The sequence below is a fragment of the Diplotaxodon limnothrissa genome, linkage group LG1 (genome assembly GCF_057381915.1).
Source record: "Diplotaxodon limnothrissa isolate DT_005_m linkage group LG1, D_limnothrissa_male_GT1.1, whole genome shotgun sequence".
NCBI classification, from domain to species: Eukaryota; Metazoa; Chordata; class Actinopteri; order Cichliformes; family Cichlidae; genus Diplotaxodon; species Diplotaxodon limnothrissa.
This window is the reverse complement of record NC_140596.1, coordinates 41571294-41590769: the sequence shown is the minus strand read 5'-3', so window position 1 is coordinate 41590769 and position 19476 is coordinate 41571294. Positions and strand designations below refer to the sequence as shown.

Sequence of the window (19476 nt, the reverse complement as noted above, 5' to 3'; positions counted from 1 at the left end):
ACCTGAAGAGGTGATAAAGCGATAGATCTTTCAGACCAATTCTACTTTTTCTACATAATCCATCATACAAAATGTAATCAAATGGAAAAGTCTCTTTTTAAAACTTGTTTTATCAGTTTTAATCTTTTAACTTTATGCATGAAGCAAAAATTTAATTATATGCAACATTCTCTGACTGGAAGAAATTAGTTTAACATTTAAACCTATTTTCTGCACATTCCAGCACATAAAATAAAATATTTTTTGTGTTTACACTCAGTCTTTCAAATAGATGCAAGTAAAACACAGCAGAAAATAAATAAAGTCAAAGACTCAGCGGTCCTGTTGCTCTATTTTCACCTGTAAAGCAGGAGTGGGGTAGGCGGAGGTTTACCCTGGTGCAGGTGTGCCGCGGTCAGTTGAAGAATCCGCGAGTTTCTCTGTGAGTTTCCCATTACGTCGTTGCGCACTCGTGCTTGCTCGGAAGTTTAGGGGGTTTTTTCGCTGTAAAAAGAAGTTTTCTTCCCGCGCACAATGGACACTAATGTTTTTGTCACTTTTTATGGAATCAAACTCAAAGTAAGGTCAGTACTTCCACGCTTTAAACGCTGCACGCTCATACTCTCTCCCGCACTCGATATGTGATCCATTGTTGATCTGCACACAGCTGTTGTCACTAACGGCGCACTCGCTTACGTCACTATCGTGAGACATTCTCGCAAAAAATCACGGTTTTAGTAACGCAGTAACACAGCGTTCCTACGGGAAAGTAACGGTAATCTAATTACCGTTTTTGCAATAGTAATCCCTTACTTTACTCGTTACTTGAAAAAAGTAATCAGATTACAGTAACGTACTGTGCTATAGCAGTGGGACGGAAAATAATAATAATAATAATAATAATAATAATAATAATGGATACTTTATTGATCCCCATGGGGAAATTACTTGTTTTTCTCTGCATTTGACCCATTCACTCTGTGAAGCAGTGGGCAGCCCACTAAGCAGGCGCCCGGGGAGCAGTGTGTAGGGACGGTACCTTGCTCAGGGGTACCTCAGGGTAGCCGTTAAGTGGATTCGAACCGCCGACCTTCCGATCATGGGGCGACCACTTTACCTACTAGTTGGGCATTTTAAACATTCCGCCTTAGCCTACTCCCGCCTCGAGGACATTCAGGGACAGCTCAACCAGCCAATAAAGAGACTGCAGCAGGACGTACAGATGCGCTGTAACAGCACGTATTACATGCTCCAGTCCCTCATTGAGCAAAAGCGAGTGCTGGGCATGTCCGAGCACGAACTCCCTGACTATCTCACCGCTCACCAATGGGCTCTTATGGAGACGACTGTTGCCATCCTCGCCCCCTTTGAGGAACTAACTAAAAGAGAGAGCATCTACGACGCACTAGCCTCTGATGTCATCCCAGCTGTGACTGTGCTAGTGAGACTTCTAAACAGAGAAACAGACGAGGACCACGGCGTTAAGACAATGAAAGCAACCTTACTGGCAGCTGTCAAGAAGAGCTTCAGTGATGTCGAGACCAACCCACTGTACTTCATCTCCACCATACTTGACCCAAGGTAAAGGCTGTGTGCTATAGGTATTCAATGATAAACTACAGTATTAAATGTAAGATTATTTTACATCTGAAATATTATATATTTGTAATTAAAATACACAAATACAAATGTATGCAATATACAGTGGGGCAAAAAAGTATTTAGTCAGCCACCGATTGTGCAAGTTCCCCCACTTAAAATGATGACAGAGGTCAGTAATTTGCACCAGAGGTACACTTCAACTGTGAGAGACAGAATGTGAAAGAAAAATCCATGAATCCACATGGTAGGATTTGTAAAGAATTTATTCGTAAATCAGGGTGGAAAATAAGTATTTGGTCACCTCAAACAAGGAAAATCTCTGGCTCTCACAGACCTGTAACGTCTTCTGTAAGAAGCTTTTCTGTCCCCCACTCGTTACCTGTATGAATGGCACCTGTTTGAACTCATCATCTGTATAAAAGACACCTGTCCACAGCCTCAAACAGTCAGACTCCAAACTCCGCCATGGCCAAGACCAAAGAGCTTTCGAAGGACACCAGGAAAAGTATTGTAGACCTGCACCAGACTGGGAAGAGTGAATCTACAATAGGCAAGCAGCTTGGTGTGAAAAAATCAACTGTGGGAGCAATCATCAGAAAATGGAAGACATACAAGACCACTGATAATCTCCCTCGATCTGGGGCTCCACGCAAGATCTCATCCCGTGGGGTCAAAATGATCATGAGAACGGTGAGCAAAGATCCCAGAACCACACGGGGGGACCTGGTGAATGACCTGCAGAGAGCTGGGACCAAAGTAACAAAGGTCACCATCAGTAACACACTACAACGGCAGGGAATCAAATCCCGCAGTGCCAGACGTGTTCGCTGCTGAAGCCAGTGCATGTCCAGGCCCGTCTGAAGTTTGCCAGAGAGCACATGGATGATACAGCAGAGGATTGGGAGAATGTCATGTGGTCAGATGAAACCAAAGTAGAACTTTTTGGTATAAACTCAACTCGTCGTGTTTGGAGGAAGAAGAATACTGAGTTGCATCCCAAGAACACCATACCTACTGTGAAGCATGGGGGTGGAAACATCATGCTATGGGGCTGTTTTTCTGCCAAGGGGACAGGACGACTGATCCGTGTTAAGGACAGAATGAATGGGGCCATGTATCGTGAGATTTTGAGCCAAAACCTCCTTCCATCAGTGAGAACTTTGAAGATGAAACGAGGCTGGGTCTTCCAACATGACAATGATCCAAAACACACCGCCCGGGCAACAAAGGAGTGGCTCCGTAAGAAGCATTTGAAAGTCCTGGAGTGGCCTAGCCAGTCTCCAGACCTCAACCCCATAGAAAATCTGTGGCGGGAGTTGAAAGTCCGTGTTGCAGGGCGACAGCCCCAAAACATCACTGCTCTCGAGAAGATCTGCATGGAGGAATGGGCCAAAATACCAGCTACTGTGTGTGCAAACCTGGTAAAGACCTATAGTAAACGTTTGACCTCTGTTATTGCCAACAAAGGTTATGTTACAAAGTATTGAGTTGTATTTTTGTTATTGACCAAATACTTATTTTCCACCCTGATTTACGAATAAATTCTTTACAAATCCTACCATGTGGATTCATGGATTTTTTTTCACATTCTGTCTCTCACAGTTGAAGTGTACCTCTGGTGCAAATTACTGACCTCTGTCATCATTTTAGGTGGGGGAACTTGCACAATCGGTGGCTGACTAAATACTTTTTTGCCCCACTGTGTATAATATGAAATACATTTCCCTTATTACTACCAGAAAGTCAAATGGCTGGCATTTGTCACAGTGGTTTAGGGGAAACTAAAATCAGTCCTATTTTTCCACATATTAACACATTCATAAATTTTGTGCAGGTATAAAGATCGCTTCTTCTCTAACAACACTGCTCCAGAGGCCAAGCTGCAGATGATGTCCAGAGCTGAGGCAGAGGGGAGTCGGGCAGAGCTGCAGAACCTCCTGCTAAACTGTTCCTCAAGGCCCAGGCCAGCACTAGCAGCAGTCTGGACACTGTATTTGATGAAATTGCTAAGGAGCAGCCCCAGGCAGCACAGCCGCTGGCATAAGGTGCTGCCATTGAGCTCGACACGTACCTCGGAGAGGCCCCAAGCCCTCGTGAAGACAGTCCTCTGAAGTACTGGGGTGTCAACAAAATCAGGTTCCCCACTTTGGCTAAAATGGCCCGTAAATACCTCTCAGCCCCATGTAGCAGTGTGGAAAGTGAAAGGCTTTTTAGCTCATTGTCACATATTATAGATGAAAACAGAAACAGTCTGACTGCTGATAATGTAGAAAAGCTACTTTTTTCTTACTTTTCTTAAAAAAAACCTGCCACTCACTTTTTCTAAATAGGCTCCATTAAGTGAGTCGTCTTAGACTTGATGTTAATACCTACCTCAGTTGCACTGACTGCCACAGTTCTATGTTGGTGGATGTTGTTAGTTTATTCAAATATTGTGCACTAAATAGCAAAGATGTTTATTAATGCCCTTTGTGTTGTCCAAAGCGGCAGAGTTTACAACAAACTGAAAACAATACTTGAGTTGCACTGTCACTGTTTACATTTTTTTTCATCATTATTTATTCTGTAATATGTTGCATACAACATGCTTTTCATTTTAAATAAATGTTCTTAATTCCAAACCAGTCCCTTGTTTTTTTGTTAAATTATAGGACTAAAGCTGTTACCTGTAAATTTAAATCATGTTTTTTATTAAGTACTCAGTATCGGTATCGGCAAGTACTGAAATGCAAGTACTCGTACTCGTTTTCCGAAAAAAGTGGTATCGGTGCATCCCTACTGAAGATGTTTCACTCTCATCTGAGAAGCTTCTTCAGTTCTAAGGTCAAATGGTGGAGAGTCCCAGATTTAAACCCAGTGGGAGTTTCCCTCCAAAGAGGGACAAAGGAACCCCTGATAATACTCTACCTAATCACATGAGCCAAGGTGTGAAAATGGGTGTGGGTCACAATCAGCCAAGGTTTTGGGTGAGCTCATTGTGAAACCTGTACAGCATACACTACATTGTTAAGTCTGTGTTTAGGAGTTTTGTCTTTCGGGTGAACCAGTTTCTGTCGGAGTGTGTTGCTGGGTCTGAAATGCACTGGGATGTCATGCTTGGAGAAAACTCTCCTGAGTTTCTCTGATACACCGGCTACATAGGGGATGACAATGTTGTTGCGTCTGTCCTTCTTATCCTCCCTCGCTGGTGTCTGGTCTTCTTTTCTGTGCCTCTTTGCTGACTTTAAGAACGCCCATTTAGGATAGCCGCACGTTTTGAGTGCTTCCTTTACATGTGTGTGTTCCTTCTTTTTCCCTTCAGGCTTAGAGGGAACATGTTCTGCCCGGTGGTGTAGGGTCCTGATTACTCCAAGTTTGTGTTCCAAAGGGTGATGGGAGTCAAAGAGGAGGTACTGGTCCGTGTGTGGGGGCTTCCGGTAAACTTCGATGTTGAGTTTGCCGTTCTCTTCAATGTGCACGGCGCAGTCCAGGAACGGCAGACAGTCGTCCTTTGTGTCTTCCCTGGTGAACTTGATGTTTTTATCCACAGCGTTAATGTGCGCAGTGAAGGATTCCACCCAGGTGTCGTCCACATATCTGTACCAGTGGCTGGGTACTCTTCCTTTGAAAGAGCCAAGAGCCTTCCTTTCCACTTTCTCCATGTAAAGGTTGGCTACAATAGGTGACACGGGGGAGCCCATGGCACAGCCATGTTTTTGGCTGTAGAAACCTTCGTTGTACTTGAAATATGTAGTGGTGAGGCAGAGGTCTAACAGTGTGCAGATCTGATCAGGTGTGAAGTTGGTCCTGTCCTCCAAGGAGCTGTCTTCTTGTAGTCGTTTTCTGACTGTCTCCACGGCCTCCGTGGTGGGTATGCAAGTGAAGAGAGAGACTACATCAAAGGACACCATGGTTTCATCTGGATCCAGGGTAAGTTTCTGGACCTTGTCAGTGAAGTTGTGTGGGGTGTTCCCCACAAGAGGTGCTAGGACGGTAGCAAGGTGTTTCGAGATGTTGTAAGTGGCTGAGTTTATGCTACTGACTATGGGTCTGAGTGGGACACCTTCTTTGTGGAGCTTAGGAAGTCCATAAATGCAGGGTAAAGGCGGTGATATGTAAGGCGGTCAAAGGTTTGTCCTTTTCAAGCTCTTGAAGGAAAGCGATAACTTTCTTTTTGTAGCTGCTTGTGGGGTCTCGCTTTAATGCTTTGTAGGTATTGTTGTCACTGAGGAGAGTAGTGATCTTTGTGTGGTAATCTGTAGTGTTTAGGACCACGGTGCATCTTCCCTTATCAGCTGGTAATATAGTGATGTTGTGGTCTTTGCTCTGGGAAGCGACGGCCTTCTTTTCTTGTATTGTGAGGTTGGACGGAGGGACTTTGGCAGTGGAGAGGGTGGCTGAGACTTTCATCCTGATTTGCTCTGCTTCTGTTTGTGATAATTTGTTCATCCGTACGGCGGTTTCTGTGGCTGTGATGAGGTCCACTATGGGCAACTGTTGCGAAGAAATGGCAAAATTGAGTCCTTTGGCTAATACTCTCTTTTCAGGTTCAGTGAGATTCCGGTCTGAAAAGTTCTTCACCCATTTTTCCTGACTTACTCAGGTGTGTGTTCTTCTCTGAGTTGTGTAGATTCAGACTGACGAGTGTGTGTTTTTGAAAGCAAGTTGTGGAATTTCCTGCGTTGTCTTTCTTTTTCTTTAGAGTGTTGGGACCGCTGAGCCTTGTCCACAAACTTGTAAACCTCTTCTAAGATTGGAGACGGTAGAAGGGTTTTCATTTCCTGCAGTCTAGCTAATCTTGCTCTAATCTTGCTAATCAGCTATAGTGAAATGGACCTGTCTTATCCTTTCACTTAGAAGCTGATTTTGTGCTCTCCGTAGAATCAACTCTGTATCCCCTGACAGTGGATCCAAGGCGCAAACTCTTAGGAACAACCTTGTTCTGTCTGCATCTTCGTTAAAACGAAGATGGTTCCTATAATCCACTAGTTTCCTTGATTCCTTTTCATACTCCCGCACCAAGTGAAGGGTGTTCCTCCCCAAATGTACGCCGATGGTGTGCGTCCTGCTCGGAGTCGCCATTACCATTAATGGAGGTCCTGTTTGAGCTCACATTGGCACGGACCTCGTCGGGCCATTTCAACGGAGTACACAGGGATATCACTTTGTATTAGTTTTGGTGGCTTATGCAATACGATATCCTGAAGCAGTGCCTCTGCGCACCATTTCTGCAACGAGTGTGGTGCAGGCACGAGTCTGCAGATACTGACTGACCAGGGCATCACAAGAGAGAGATGAGATAGGGCCAGAGGTACCTAATTCCCACATTCCAGCCTCCTTCCATTGTAATAACCATCTCACACAGGCGCAGAGAGTGGACGTGCTGCATTGGAACAGCGTTTTGCAGATGTGTTCTCCCACCCTCAGCCGTGCCAATCTCATAAAGCACAAAGGGAGGAAGCTGTAAAGCTGATTGTGCTAAAAAACAGCTGTTCATTTTGCAATGTTGTGTTTATGGTATCAATCACACACTTGATCTCAGTCCAACAAAAGATACTTTTCAGTTACTAAAGACAAAAGTTAGGGCAGAGAGACCCATCACCCATGTATTAAAATCAACCCTTATATTTGAAATTATGTTGGTTTGTTCCTAAACAGTTTGTGCTACACTTTTTTGACCCCTTAAATTAAAGGTGAAAGTCTGTTGTTGAATCACACATTGATTTATTTAAATAGTGGTGTGCAGAGGCAAAACTAAAAAAAAAAGAAGCTTTGTTTACTTACCCTCCTCTCACGAGAAGAAGATCGTGTCTGGATGAAGTCCATGTTCTTACAGGCTAGTAAGCGGTTTCGTACCTTAAAAACACACCGATAGACTTCTGCCAGGGACTTAGATGGTTGATACCTGATAGGAAAATATTTCCTTTAGACAGGTACTGTGGGACAGTATGGAAATGCTTCATGTATTTCATATATTAAAAGGTGTATTTTGTTTTACTACCTGCCCTCTCCACAGGCTTGGCCGAGCAGCCCTGTGTGCTTCAGTAAGGCTGCCAACACAAACCTGGACACAGTGTCTAATAGGGTCTCATTACTGAGAGATGCATTGTCCCAGTCTGCAACAAAATCCACAGTGCAGTCAGTGAATGTATATACCTGTAAAGCTAATTGCATTAAAGAAATGGTAGGATTCTGTATATACTCAAAAAAGATGCAAACCTTTGCCAATAGCGTACTCATGCATGTTGATCCAAAGGCTGTTGGCAGGTTCTTTAGAGGAACCCAGAGCCAAATCCACCAAGACACTCAAGTCAGGATGCAGTGTGCAGTCGAAGGGTTTCTGCTCCTCATTACCAGACAGTGCAGCCTCCAATAATGAGCTGATGCAGGTGTCTGAAGGACAAGCAAACAATTATCTTCACAAGTCACAGAAGAAGCGATAAATGAACTCAACTGGACAAGAGCCCTAGGATTCTGATCAGTCAGAAGTAATGTCCTGCTCTAAGTTACATTCTACTACTAATCTACTCATGTTGCTACTACTGTCCGATACCGATACCGATATCATAAATTTGGATATCTGCCGATACCGATATCATCAATTTGGATATCTGCCGATACCGATATGAATCCGATATAGTGTTTTTTAATCAATAAAACTGTTTTTTTAATATATCTTGCTGCATTTTGTATAAGTTCATACTCAAGTTTAAATAAACAACAACACTAAAGCTATTCTGTTATACCTGTATGTAAAAAATACAACAAAATATTTCATAGTTCAGCAATACTGATCAATCTAATAAACTTAGACCTGCACCATCCTCCCTATTCTGGTATTTTAAAGAGTACTTAGCATAAATATTAAGCAACCTAACTAATAGGGTTCCAACTCCCAGCAACAACAAAAATAAATAAATAAAAAATAGGGAACCACCCCTCACGCTCCACCTCATGATGCTTAATCAACGTAATCAACTTTAATTTGATGCAGTGTGAAAAAAAATGCACAGAAATCAATTATTTTTCAAGAAATATTAAATAGATTCAACATCTTTCTTCCACAGAACTGCAGACTGCACAGATGGTACCTTCCCAAAGGAAAAAGTACTATAGCTTACTAGGGTATATTAGACTTAACAGTTACTATATACAGTAATTGACTTCTATTCATTTTACACAAGATTAAAACTTTGGGTGTAAGACTCAGATAATTATTTATTAAAAGCGAGACATTTTAAATGAGAATAAGAAAGAAAAGTATGTCTTTGTGCCCCCTTTTCCCTGTTCATGCCCTATCGGCCCCCCTGGCTAAACTTTGCTAGCTCCGCCCCTGCACAGTTACCAGCCGTCAGCTACGTAGAAAAAGATCCTCGAGTAGAAAGTAATATTAAATAAATTCTAACAACAGCTGATTAAGCTTAAACGTGCTGCTGTTGTTCAGCCGCTGGTTTCCTCTTTCTGATGCAAAGTGGGCCAAAAACAAAGAAGAGAAAAGCCGATCAGCTGATGATTGATCAGTTTCATGATTGAAGTAGCAGCAGGAGAGAGAGAGAGAGAGGCCGTCGCTCCATATATCGGTTGTTAAGCTTATCGTGTTAACTAGTTGCTACTGGTTGTGTATGTGGGCGTCCGTCCTGTACCTAGCTGGGGGATGTCCATCTCCAAGCCATTGCTAAATAGCGGTGTTTTGAGCCAGTAAACAGTATCTTGTTCCTCCAGTGAGGTGGGAGCTCCCTGCAGCATCCCACCAAGGCAGCGCCCAACTAGCAGGGCGACTGTCCTCTCCAGGTCCACAAGCCACACCCAAGAAAGTGCGGGCTGCGGCAGGGTCATTCCTGAGGCTGGCTCAGCAAAGTCTGAGGTACCTGGAAAAAGACAAATACGTTCTCCAATTTAGTACTCCACCAGACGTCAAGATGGCCCCAACTGCAGGGTGTTGAAACATATCACCTTTCATTATAAATAACACGATATGATTTTCATTTTCTCATATCAGACATCAGTGTTACATATTAATGTTAAGGCCAAAAATGAGTCTTGCGAAGTCGCATCTATTCAGCATCTCACACGAACATCTAGCCTAGAGGTCGGCGACCTGCAGCTTGCAAGCCAGGGGTTAGGATTAAGGTTACCCCGAACCCTATTATACTATATGTACCTCTGTCCCCGTCACCTGCATGTGCTGCTCTTCTTCTCCCACTGCTTGGTAGGAGCAGCTATGACTCTTGATGTTGAAAGTTGCCGACACCTGAACCGGCAAATTAATCCTCCAATTCTAGTGTATGTTTATGCCAAATTAAAAAAAAATCATCAAGCTCTTAAAGAGAAAAAACTTAACGACAGAATATGTGTACACGTAATGCCTGCACACATGGCTTTTTGTAATTACACTGCTGGCTTAGCTGACAAGGGCTCATAATTTAACATCTCCAGCAGAAATGATCACATCATGTGTCTGTACATGCATTTACCTCATCCCAGGATATTTTGTAACTTTTTTTTTCAAATTTTGACCAAGTTAACCTTGCTCTGAGCTCACCCTGAAGAGGCCACTGCAGCTCCTGGTCCTCCAGAGGAGAGGCAGCAGGCAACAGTCTGTTCAAACAATCCAGAGGAGGCAGCAGTTCCAGCAGTTGGCTCAACAGCGGCCTTGCCACCGACACCGGAAGCAGCAGTAAGGCGTTGATTATCTGACACAGCATGCTGCCTGCTGCTGACACGTAGATCACATCTGCAGATTACATGGTCATAGTTTTATGACAATGATATAAAACAAAAGAAAGTATCTTCAATGCTAAATGAAAAGAACTTGAACTATCGGAGCAGAATGAGATAACAAGGAAGTGAAAACAGGCCTTTATAGCCAGATTACAACACAGGTCACTTGATTTCATTCACCTTGTAGCTTCTCCCGTATGCTGCCATTCCAGGAGCTCTCCTTTATCAGCGCTGCAGAGCGGGAGTAGATATCTGTGGCATGTGGCAAGAGCAGCTGCAGATGTTTGTGGAGCAATGACACACTGCTGGAGTTCTGCAAATAAACAGGGTGACAAAAAGTTTTTATATACTATGGTCATTTTCTTTTATTTGGTTTCTTTTATTCACTAAAAAAGTGACAGACAGACAGATTTTTACCAACATCACAGGGCTGAAATAAATGGCCTGTATTTGTATAGCGCTTTACTAGTCCCTAAGGACCCCAAAGCGCTTTACACAACCAGTCATCCACCCATTCACACACTGGTGATGGCAGCTACATTGTAGCCACAGCCACCCTGGGGCGCACTGACAGAGGCGATCTATCTACAACATAGCACACCACATTATTAAGACACCACTGAAAAGAAGCATCAGTGAAATTATTCATCAGTAAATAAAACAGACATTTAGCTTTAACTCTATATTTAACCAGCAAAATGAAAGTTGTATCAACCCACTGCCACTGGAGACCAAGCCACTCCACAGTTTTCAAAGACACAATAAACAGCGTTTCAAGGCAGTTAAATTCAAGAAACATATGAAAACTAGTTTTTATTTCTTGACAAAAGGGACATAATTCACTTGCATCTTTTTTAACCTTGGACACAAAACTACTGACAGCAATGGCACCGTGCAAAACCCTCCCCTGTAGGTCACCTGACCTCTTATTGAGTGGGGGTTAATAAAAGACTCTCCATATAGGTTTCTGACATTCCTCAACTTTTAACTTGTCTCTCCAGACAGCATCGGTCCTTCCACTGAAGTGCCTTTTATTTAACCCTTGAACTGACATTTTATATAACAGTTTTCCACTCAGCATGTGAAAAGTCACGAGTCTTTCCGATTCATAAGCGAGGGTCCCGTCAAGAATGTAAAATCAATACTCAATTCCATTCCTCAAAAAGGATCTCTTTCATCGGAAATCTCTAATCCACGACTAGAATCTAACAGCATCTCCTTTTCAACTAAAGTTAAACATTTAAGCCAAAAGTCTAGAATACTCCTCATAATGTGGCTTGACTTGAACCAATGAAAGTTGTTGCTGTTTCTGTGTTCTGAAGGTCTGGTCCATAATTTGTCTCAGTTTGAGAGCCTTTGTCTCAAGCAGTCTTTTCAAAAAAGCAAGTCCAGTTCCATCACATGCATCCGGCCAAGCCCCCAAAAACAACGGTTCCTCTAGAAGCCAAAACAATGAGGAAGCTGGTTCCAGTCTTTTCCAACAGAAAAGGGTCCAAGCTTTAAAAAGGCCTTTATAAAACATAGGAATTTCATAACAAAATATTAAATTACAGTTTAGTAAAAACACGGAAGCATCCATTCCTAACTCTCCTTTTCCTCTTAAAATAACGCTAGTTACTGGTTCCCAGAAAACATCTTCCCTTCCCATCAAGTGTTTCTGAATAAACTGCAGTCTGAAAGCTGCAGCTCTGCTCTCTAGGTGAGCTCGTCCCTGTCCACCTTCTTCTTTGGGCAAAAAGCACAGCCCGGTGTATCCAATGTCGATTATGCAAAAAAAACTTGATCATCAAGGATTAAAGTTTACGCGCACGGGTGCAGCGGCTCTTAGCTCTCCAGTTTGGTGCTCGTTTTTACTTTTAATGTGGATATTTTTGAATGTTTGCAACGCCGCCATCTCTTACAGTCGCCAGAACCTAATTGACCTAGGTTTTAAATATAGTTTGTCTGTTTCTGGCGACTATCAGCGAACACACAACATCCTGGAGGAGATAGCGAGACCGCCAGGGTCACCGTGGATGGTCTGCCCGCCCAGCAAGCGTAGAAGGCGACGGAGGGAAAGAAAGCGGAAGAGGGGATGCCGGTCGGGCTCAGACGCTAGGCTACGCAAACATCCACACCGGCCAGCACTTCCGAGCCTATCGGGCAGGGCTGCGTATAGGGCGGCCAGGGCAGACCTGAGTAGAGGCATCAGGAAAGCTAAGGCTGCCTATAGGAGGAGGATTGAAGATCACTTTGCTGACAACGACCCCAGAAAAATGTGGCAGGGGATCAATCACATTACCAACTACAGAAGCAATAACCAGGCGACATCTAGGACTGATGCCTCACTGGCTGAGGATCTAAACCGTTTCTTCGCCCGCTTTGAGACGACCAGGCCCTCAGCTGCCACACCACTTCCACCCGCCCCCAGCACTGGCACACTAACACTCAGGGAGCACCAAGTGAGGTGTGTTCTAAGGTCAGTGAATCCCAGGAAGGCAGCAGGTCCTGATGGAATACATGGAAAGGTTCTCAGAGCATGTGCTGACGAACTGACCGGAGTCTTCACTAAAATCTTCAACCTTTCCTTGTCATCAAACACCGTCCCGCCCTGCCTCAAAACCTCCACCATCATCCCCATCGCCAAGAAGACAGCTGTGGCCAGCCCAAATGACTACAGGCCTGTTGCACTTACGCCTGTAGTGATGAAGTGCTTTGAGAAACTGGTCTGTCAGCACATCAGGGCCGGTCTGCCTCCCACTCTGGACCCCCACCAATTTGCCTACAGGACAAATCGATCCACCGAGGACGCTATCACCATAGCGCTCCACACTGCGCTGAGTCACCTGGAGCACCGAGGAAGCTATGTGAGAATGCTCTTCCTGGACTTCAGCTCAGCATTCAATCATATCATCCCGGAGATCCTGGTCCAGAAACTGTCTCACCTGGGACTCTCCACCCCCATCTGCCTCTGGATCAAGAACTTCCTGACAAATAGACCACAGTCTGTCAGACTCGGCCCCCACCGGTCCAGCACCATCACACTCAGCACCGGGTCTCCACAAGGATGTGTTTTGAGTCCCCTCTTATCAACAATAGACCTGTCTGGCACGCAGTATGTTTGTGTTTGGTGGACAACCAGGGCCCTATTTCAGGAAGCCGGTTTAGTGCAAACTCTGAGTAAGTATACCCTGAGTTAACGAAAACTCTGGGTTTTCGGTTTCACAAAGCGAGTTTAGATTAATTCTGAGTGAGTTACTATGACGACACACTCCGTGAAGCTAACCTGCCCCCTAGCAGGTTTACTTCAACTAACCCCGACTTTCTCCGCCTCTTTGTCGGAAACCTGACTGTAGGAAGTGTCAGACATGGCGTGCTCCTTCCTTGAAGAGCCAGTAGATGTTGAAGCCCAAATTCTCCGCAGAGCTCTCCGCCGGGAAAGTGATTAGAGCGCGTTTGGACATTTTATAATTTCCTGATGATTTCCTGTGTGAACGTTACAGTTTTTCAGCACAATCTATAATTTATTTGAATAACATCCTCAGGCCTAATATTGCTCATGTGACACATCGTGGACATCCTCTCAGTTCTGTACATATTATTTGTATCGCACTTCGGTTTTTTGCAAACGGGAGCTTTCTGTATAATATTGGTGACGCTGAGCACGTTTCCAAGGCTACCGTCTGTCGGGCAGTCAGGAATGTTACAGTTGCACTGAAACGTCTCCTGTACTCGTTTGTGGTGTTCCCCGGTCATAGACCCACAAGATTTATCAAAGAGGGATTCCACAAAATTGCAAGTATCAGCATGAACGAAACTTAATTCATGATGTGGTGATACTTGAACTACTACTTAAATTTTACATTTATTTTCACGGTTCCCAGGCGTGATTGGCTGTATAGATGGCACTCACATTCCAATCATTGCTCCTTCAGTAAATGAAGGAGACTATGTGAACAGGAAGTCTTTCCACAGCATTAATGTACAGGTACATAGTTCCCTGTAGCATTTCAAACTAACAAATTATTTCATTATAGTAATGGATGCTAATTTGTGTTCTCTGCACTGTGAAGATCATATGTGATGCTGCCAACATTATCACAAATGTGGAAGCCAACTGCTCAGCCTCTGTGAGTGGTGGTGGTGGAGGACCCCACCTGTTTTTCAGGCCTCCGCTTTTTTTCTGTTGGCTATAACGGGTCACATTTGAGCATACAGAGTAAGCAAATATGTACTTGTAATGTGCTCAGATAATTTCAATAAGTGCTTACAGAAAGAAAATTAATGTAGCCTCTAACTGCAATTGATTTACATAGGACAAACAGACCAAGCACTATGGCTCATAATACAATTACACCTTACCTGTTTGGACTATATTTTTATATTTCATTTTTACTTGCTGCCAGGAACGTTTGGGGCCTGTTGGGTTGCACCTGCGCTCACATCACATCACAAAATAAAATGTATGAAATAAAAAATAAAATAAAATATGATAAAATAACGTGTTAAATGGGTGGAAATCCCTAGATCAATGTTTAAATTAACACTCACGCATTGACTCTGTCGGCTTTGTTTTGCCATGCATGCTCCCTTTCTTTTGCAGCTGAGGCTGTGTTACTTTTTTTCCGCAAAATTTGCACGTTATCGGCATATGCTGCCATCAGAATTTCGGCCTCAAGCGCTGTAAAATACATTGACCGCGCCTTCTTTCCCTCCGTCTCCATGGTGACTCGCTTAATCTGTGCTCCACTAATCAGGGCTTTATGTATCCTCTTGCGCGCGCTTAACTTGGGGTTAAAGCAACTCCGCGTTGACTGCACTAATTGTTATCAGCCTTTATGAAACCGAATATTCCGAGTTGGACAGTTCGGGGTTACTCAACCCTGAGTATCGTTTTTCACGCTGAGTTTTCTAAACCGGCTTCCTGAAATAGGGCCCAGATCCATCACCTTCTTCAGTCTGTTTGCCAGGCCGCCCCTTCTTAATATCCTGGAAATCACCTTTCTTTGGTAACAGCATTAGAACTGCTCTCCTGCAGCTCTGAGGTCTCTGAGCCTTCAGTGAAGCTCTCCTCAAAAACCTCCATGACATCGTCACAAAGGTCAGACCTTGCTCTGTCCTTTCTTTTTTCCAGAGAAAAGAAAACCTTCGTAGGAGCACTACGAAACACTACGAATATGCAAAAGCATTTGCTCAAAAAACACGCGATTGCTTTCAACGAATGTCGTGTTTTTGATCCGCTCTGGACTAGCGAAGCTCAACCCAGCAGCAGCGGTAGCGTTTCCACGTCCTCTCCCGTTAATACTGCAGGTAACTAATCAGTTAGCATTGCATATTATGTTAGCGCGATTTACCTTATTACAAAACCTGCTATTACTGTGCGTTGCATTTAGATAACCATGATGAGAGAGACAGAGTCTGGCTGGCTCAGATGCTGGCAGTTCTCGCTGCAGTCTACCGGTAGCGTCTCCTTTCAGGCCAGGATAGACGAATGTCACCGAGCAGTGTCTAAGTTTGTGGTCAAAGGCTTGCACCCATTTGCCACAGCAGATGCCCCCGATTTCACTTTGGTAAGTGAATGTGTTTAATTGTAGGCAGGACATTACTGGATATTCTTGTGTAATTGCTACAGAATAATTTATGTTAAACTTTGTTATTGCTACAGGAGAATATTTATTTTATTATTTTACATATACATTTTTTTTCCTGGGGACCCTGTGACACCCCATTGAAGAGCCGTAGGCTGTGGCTCTCTTAAGATCTCACTGTTGGGTTTGTAAGGCCATGTTACTCCTAAATTTCTATCTTGTTCAAAGAGAAGATATAAAACACAGTTCTAAGCTAATCGACCTTAGTGTTCTCCTTTTTAAAAAAAAAAAAAGAATCGATAAGAGAATCGATAAGAGAATCGATAAGGAATCGAATCGTTAAACAGAATCGAAAATGGAATCGGAATCGTTAAAATCTTATCAATACCCATCCCTACCGATGAGACAATGACAGTACACTGCTGACAAAATTCGTTGATTTCAGTTTTGCCAAGAACCCACCAGTGACTTAAAGACATAAAATCATCTTTCCGATTTATTTGCTTTATTTGCGTTCTCCACACTGTCAACAAAGATGACCACAGCGCTGAGTTCACCCACTGCCAGACTACACTCCTCTACTGAGCAAGGACAACTAGGTATGATCTTAAAACCATGTTGTCTCATGAGTTTAGAGAAGTCCATTTTGGCGATTTTGCACACTCAAAAAAAGTCAGTAATGCTTAATTTAATCAATTCAGAAAAGTAAAGTTAGAAACAAGTCCTCGATCTCTCAGTCAGACTCATCACACGCTCCACCGCCACACTCCCAGCATGCAATGCAGAAGGAACGAAAGAAAGATGCGGGGTACCAAGCACATTTTACACCTCTCCTGTTCACTGATAGAGAATTCAGTTTGCTCTCAGACAAACAAAACCAACGTGCCTGAGAGTTTAAAGCCATTTTAATCCTCATTACAACAACCATGTATGATCTGAAATTAAAGTGCAATCGGAAATAAAAAACGTCTTCAAATAAAACACTGTGAGGCTATGAAATTGTGTTGTAATCCCCCATCCCGTCATCCTGCCATGTTTTGGTAGTGTGAAAACTATTTTCTAAGTCATTAAGCATCAAGAATCAAAACAAATGTGTTTACACACTCTAATTATTCTAAAAAAGAGGAGCGCAGCCGTACCTCAGTAAGAGAGTTGATGTGGCAATATGCTAGAAGTTGCTTCTGCAGCGAGCAGAGAAGTTGGTGCAGGTGAGCCGGCTGGCTGCTGTCAGAGGAGGATGTGCCCTGCTGCAGCTTATCACTGTTCTTCTCCAGCTCACCGAAAGCCTGATCCTGTACAGCACAAACATACAAACACAAACATCTGTGGGTTCAGTTCCATTTATTTAACACTAGTCTACAACTGTCAAAGTCAGCTTTATTTTCAAAACCATGTACATGTACAGATCATACACAGGAGTCTGATATCGCAGTGCTCCCACGCTCTGATAGAAATCTCATATACACAACAGTCTCAAGCCGACTGTTGTTGTGATTTGGTGCTGTATAAATAAAAATGAATTGAATTGAAAAAAAGTTATTTCATCCAAGTAGTTTCTAGTTTTGTTTTGTTCGTCTGGATGTCAGAGTTCCATTTGTGGCTTTGCGAGAGCAGAAAACAGAATGATGTGGATAATTGAGTCAGAAGACTCAAGAGGAAAAGTACAGCCAGAGGCAGTCTAACTAGCATTCAGTGTGCAGTGTGTTCATTTCTCGGTATTAACTTACAGTATAAAAGCCAAGGTTCCTGAGCAGCGTCTTCATGAGAATCTCGGCCAGGTGAGTGTCGGGGTGGCCTGTGGTGGTGCCGTAGGCAGGCTCTGGGAGAGCTGTAAAGGCAGGGCCAGATGAAAGTACCTCTGGGCCATCAGCAGGAGAGCTGTAACCCAGGAGTGAGGCCACGTGGGTGTGGTCCTGGAGGCTGGTCAGGATTATGTCGAGCTGCATCCTCTGTGACACAAAATACAAACATTCCTGAGCAATGCAGGCAACAGAGACATGAACCAATCAGCAAATTCATCTTTCACACCTGAGTAAGTGAGAATATATGAGGGCAATGTAAATCGATGCCATTGCTGCCCACCACTAATTTCCCTTTTGGTCTTCTGTGACTCCCCTCTGAAATTATTACGCTATTTAACATAAAAGACAACATTACTAAGATAAGTTACCCATGTTTCAGAGTTTAGTGTGTGATTTCTTTCTGAATCCTGTCCACAGCTACGTCTATTCCTCAGCCTGCATGCTTGTATCTACATGGCACTGATGGATTTGTTCCTGATAATCATTAGATTTTATTTAAAAAAAAACAGGTTCTGTTCCTCTTCTTTACAGGCTGTTTAAAGCATCAAGCAACGAATCCTGCGCAGCTCCATCTACACAGTATGTAGCATCGGGTACCTGTCCTTTGGAGAGACTCTCCCATCTGTCCGGACCCTGAGGTAGCAGAGAGTGAAGAAGCTCCATCCTCTCCCTCAGTGGTGGCAGCAACATGGTTGCCCCCACAGACAGAGTCTCAATCACTGCCTGAAGGAAGAAAGTATTTTAAAGTCAGTTTTAGGTTTCATTCTGATCACCTCCCATAATCCTTCATGACTTATTTCTGTTATGAGTTCAGTCTGAATATTACTCTGTTGATAACAATTATCCGAAAAGCATCTTTTACCTCCTGAATCTCGTCTGGCACAGAGGAGTCCATCAGTCTGAAAAGGAGGTTCCTCAGTGGCCTGGCCTGCCGGCCCAAAATACTCGTTGCTACGCCCCCCGCCAGGGCCAGCGCCAGATGATTGGACAGAAGCCGAAGGCACAGCTTGAGGAAGTTGTGATGCTCCCTTCAAATAAATTTAAAAACATTTTTAATCCAGAACTTGGCAAGGTCTCCTCCTTGAATCGCTACCTTATCGTGGTGGAGGGGTTTGTGTGTCCCAGGGATCCCAGGGGCTATGTTGTCTGGGGGCTTTTGCCCCCTGGTAGGGTCTCCCATGGCAAATTGGTCCTGGGTGAGGGACCAGACAAAGAGCGATTCAGAAGACCCTTATGAAAAGAATATCGAGGGAACAGTTTACCCTGCCCGGGATAGGGTTACCGGGGCCCCGCCCTGGAGCCAGGCCCAGGGAGGGTGCCCGAGGGCGAGCGTCTGGTGGCCGGGCCTTAGTCCATGGGGCCCAGCCGGGCACAGCCTGAAGAGGAGACATGGGCCCATCCTCCCGCAGGCCCATAGGGGTCGGGTGCATTGTGTGCCGGGTGGCGGCCAGGAGCGGAGGCCCTGGCGAACTGACCCCCGGCTGCCAAGACTGGCAATAGGGACATGGAATGTCACTTCTCTGGTGGGGAAGGAACCTGAGTTAGTGCGTGAGGTTGAGAGGTACCGGCTAGATATAGTCGGGCTCGCCTCTACGCATGGCTTGGGCTCTGGAACCAGTCTCCTGGAGAGGGGCTGGACTCTGTCTCAGTCTGGAGTTGCCCCTGGTGAGAGGCGGCGGGCTGGGGTGGGTATCCTAATATCCCCTCGGCTTGCTGCCGGTACGTTGGGGTTTTTCCCGGTGGACGAGAGGGTTTGTTCCCTGCGCCTTAGGGTCGGGGAACGGGTCCTGACTGTCATCTGCGCTTATGCGCCGAGTGGCAGTTCG

At 44.3% G+C, this 19476-nt stretch overlaps 1 protein-coding gene and 1 pseudogene across 8 annotated transcripts in view; one reads left to right on the top strand and one right to left on the bottom strand.

The window, feature by feature from the left end:
* Nucleotides 1-19476, bottom strand: part of herc1 (HECT and RLD domain containing E3 ubiquitin protein ligase family member 1) — a 92728-nt gene that overhangs the window by 55259 nt on the left and 17993 nt on the right. For all 8 annotated transcript variants that reach the window (XM_085350481.1, XM_085350525.1, XM_085350502.1 and 5 more), the window contains exons 12-21: nucleotides 18513-18678; nucleotides 18248-18373; nucleotides 17576-17797; nucleotides 16988-17140; nucleotides 10462-10594; nucleotides 10103-10294; nucleotides 9204-9428; nucleotides 7780-7953; nucleotides 7562-7676; nucleotides 7345-7465 (exon numbers count right to left, since the gene is read on the bottom strand). In XM_085350481.1, the coding sequence (XP_085206607.1) occupies nucleotides 7345-7465; nucleotides 7562-7676; nucleotides 7780-7953; nucleotides 9204-9428; nucleotides 10103-10294; nucleotides 10462-10594; nucleotides 16988-17140; nucleotides 17576-17797; nucleotides 18248-18373; nucleotides 18513-18678 (1627 nt within the window). The remainder of the gene's footprint in view (nucleotides 1-7344; nucleotides 7466-7561; nucleotides 7677-7779; nucleotides 7954-9203; nucleotides 9429-10102; nucleotides 10295-10461; nucleotides 10595-16987; nucleotides 17141-17575; nucleotides 17798-18247; nucleotides 18374-18512; nucleotides 18679-19476) is intronic.
* Nucleotides 1469-3907, top strand: LOC146640233 (zinc finger BED domain-containing protein 4-like; annotated as a pseudogene).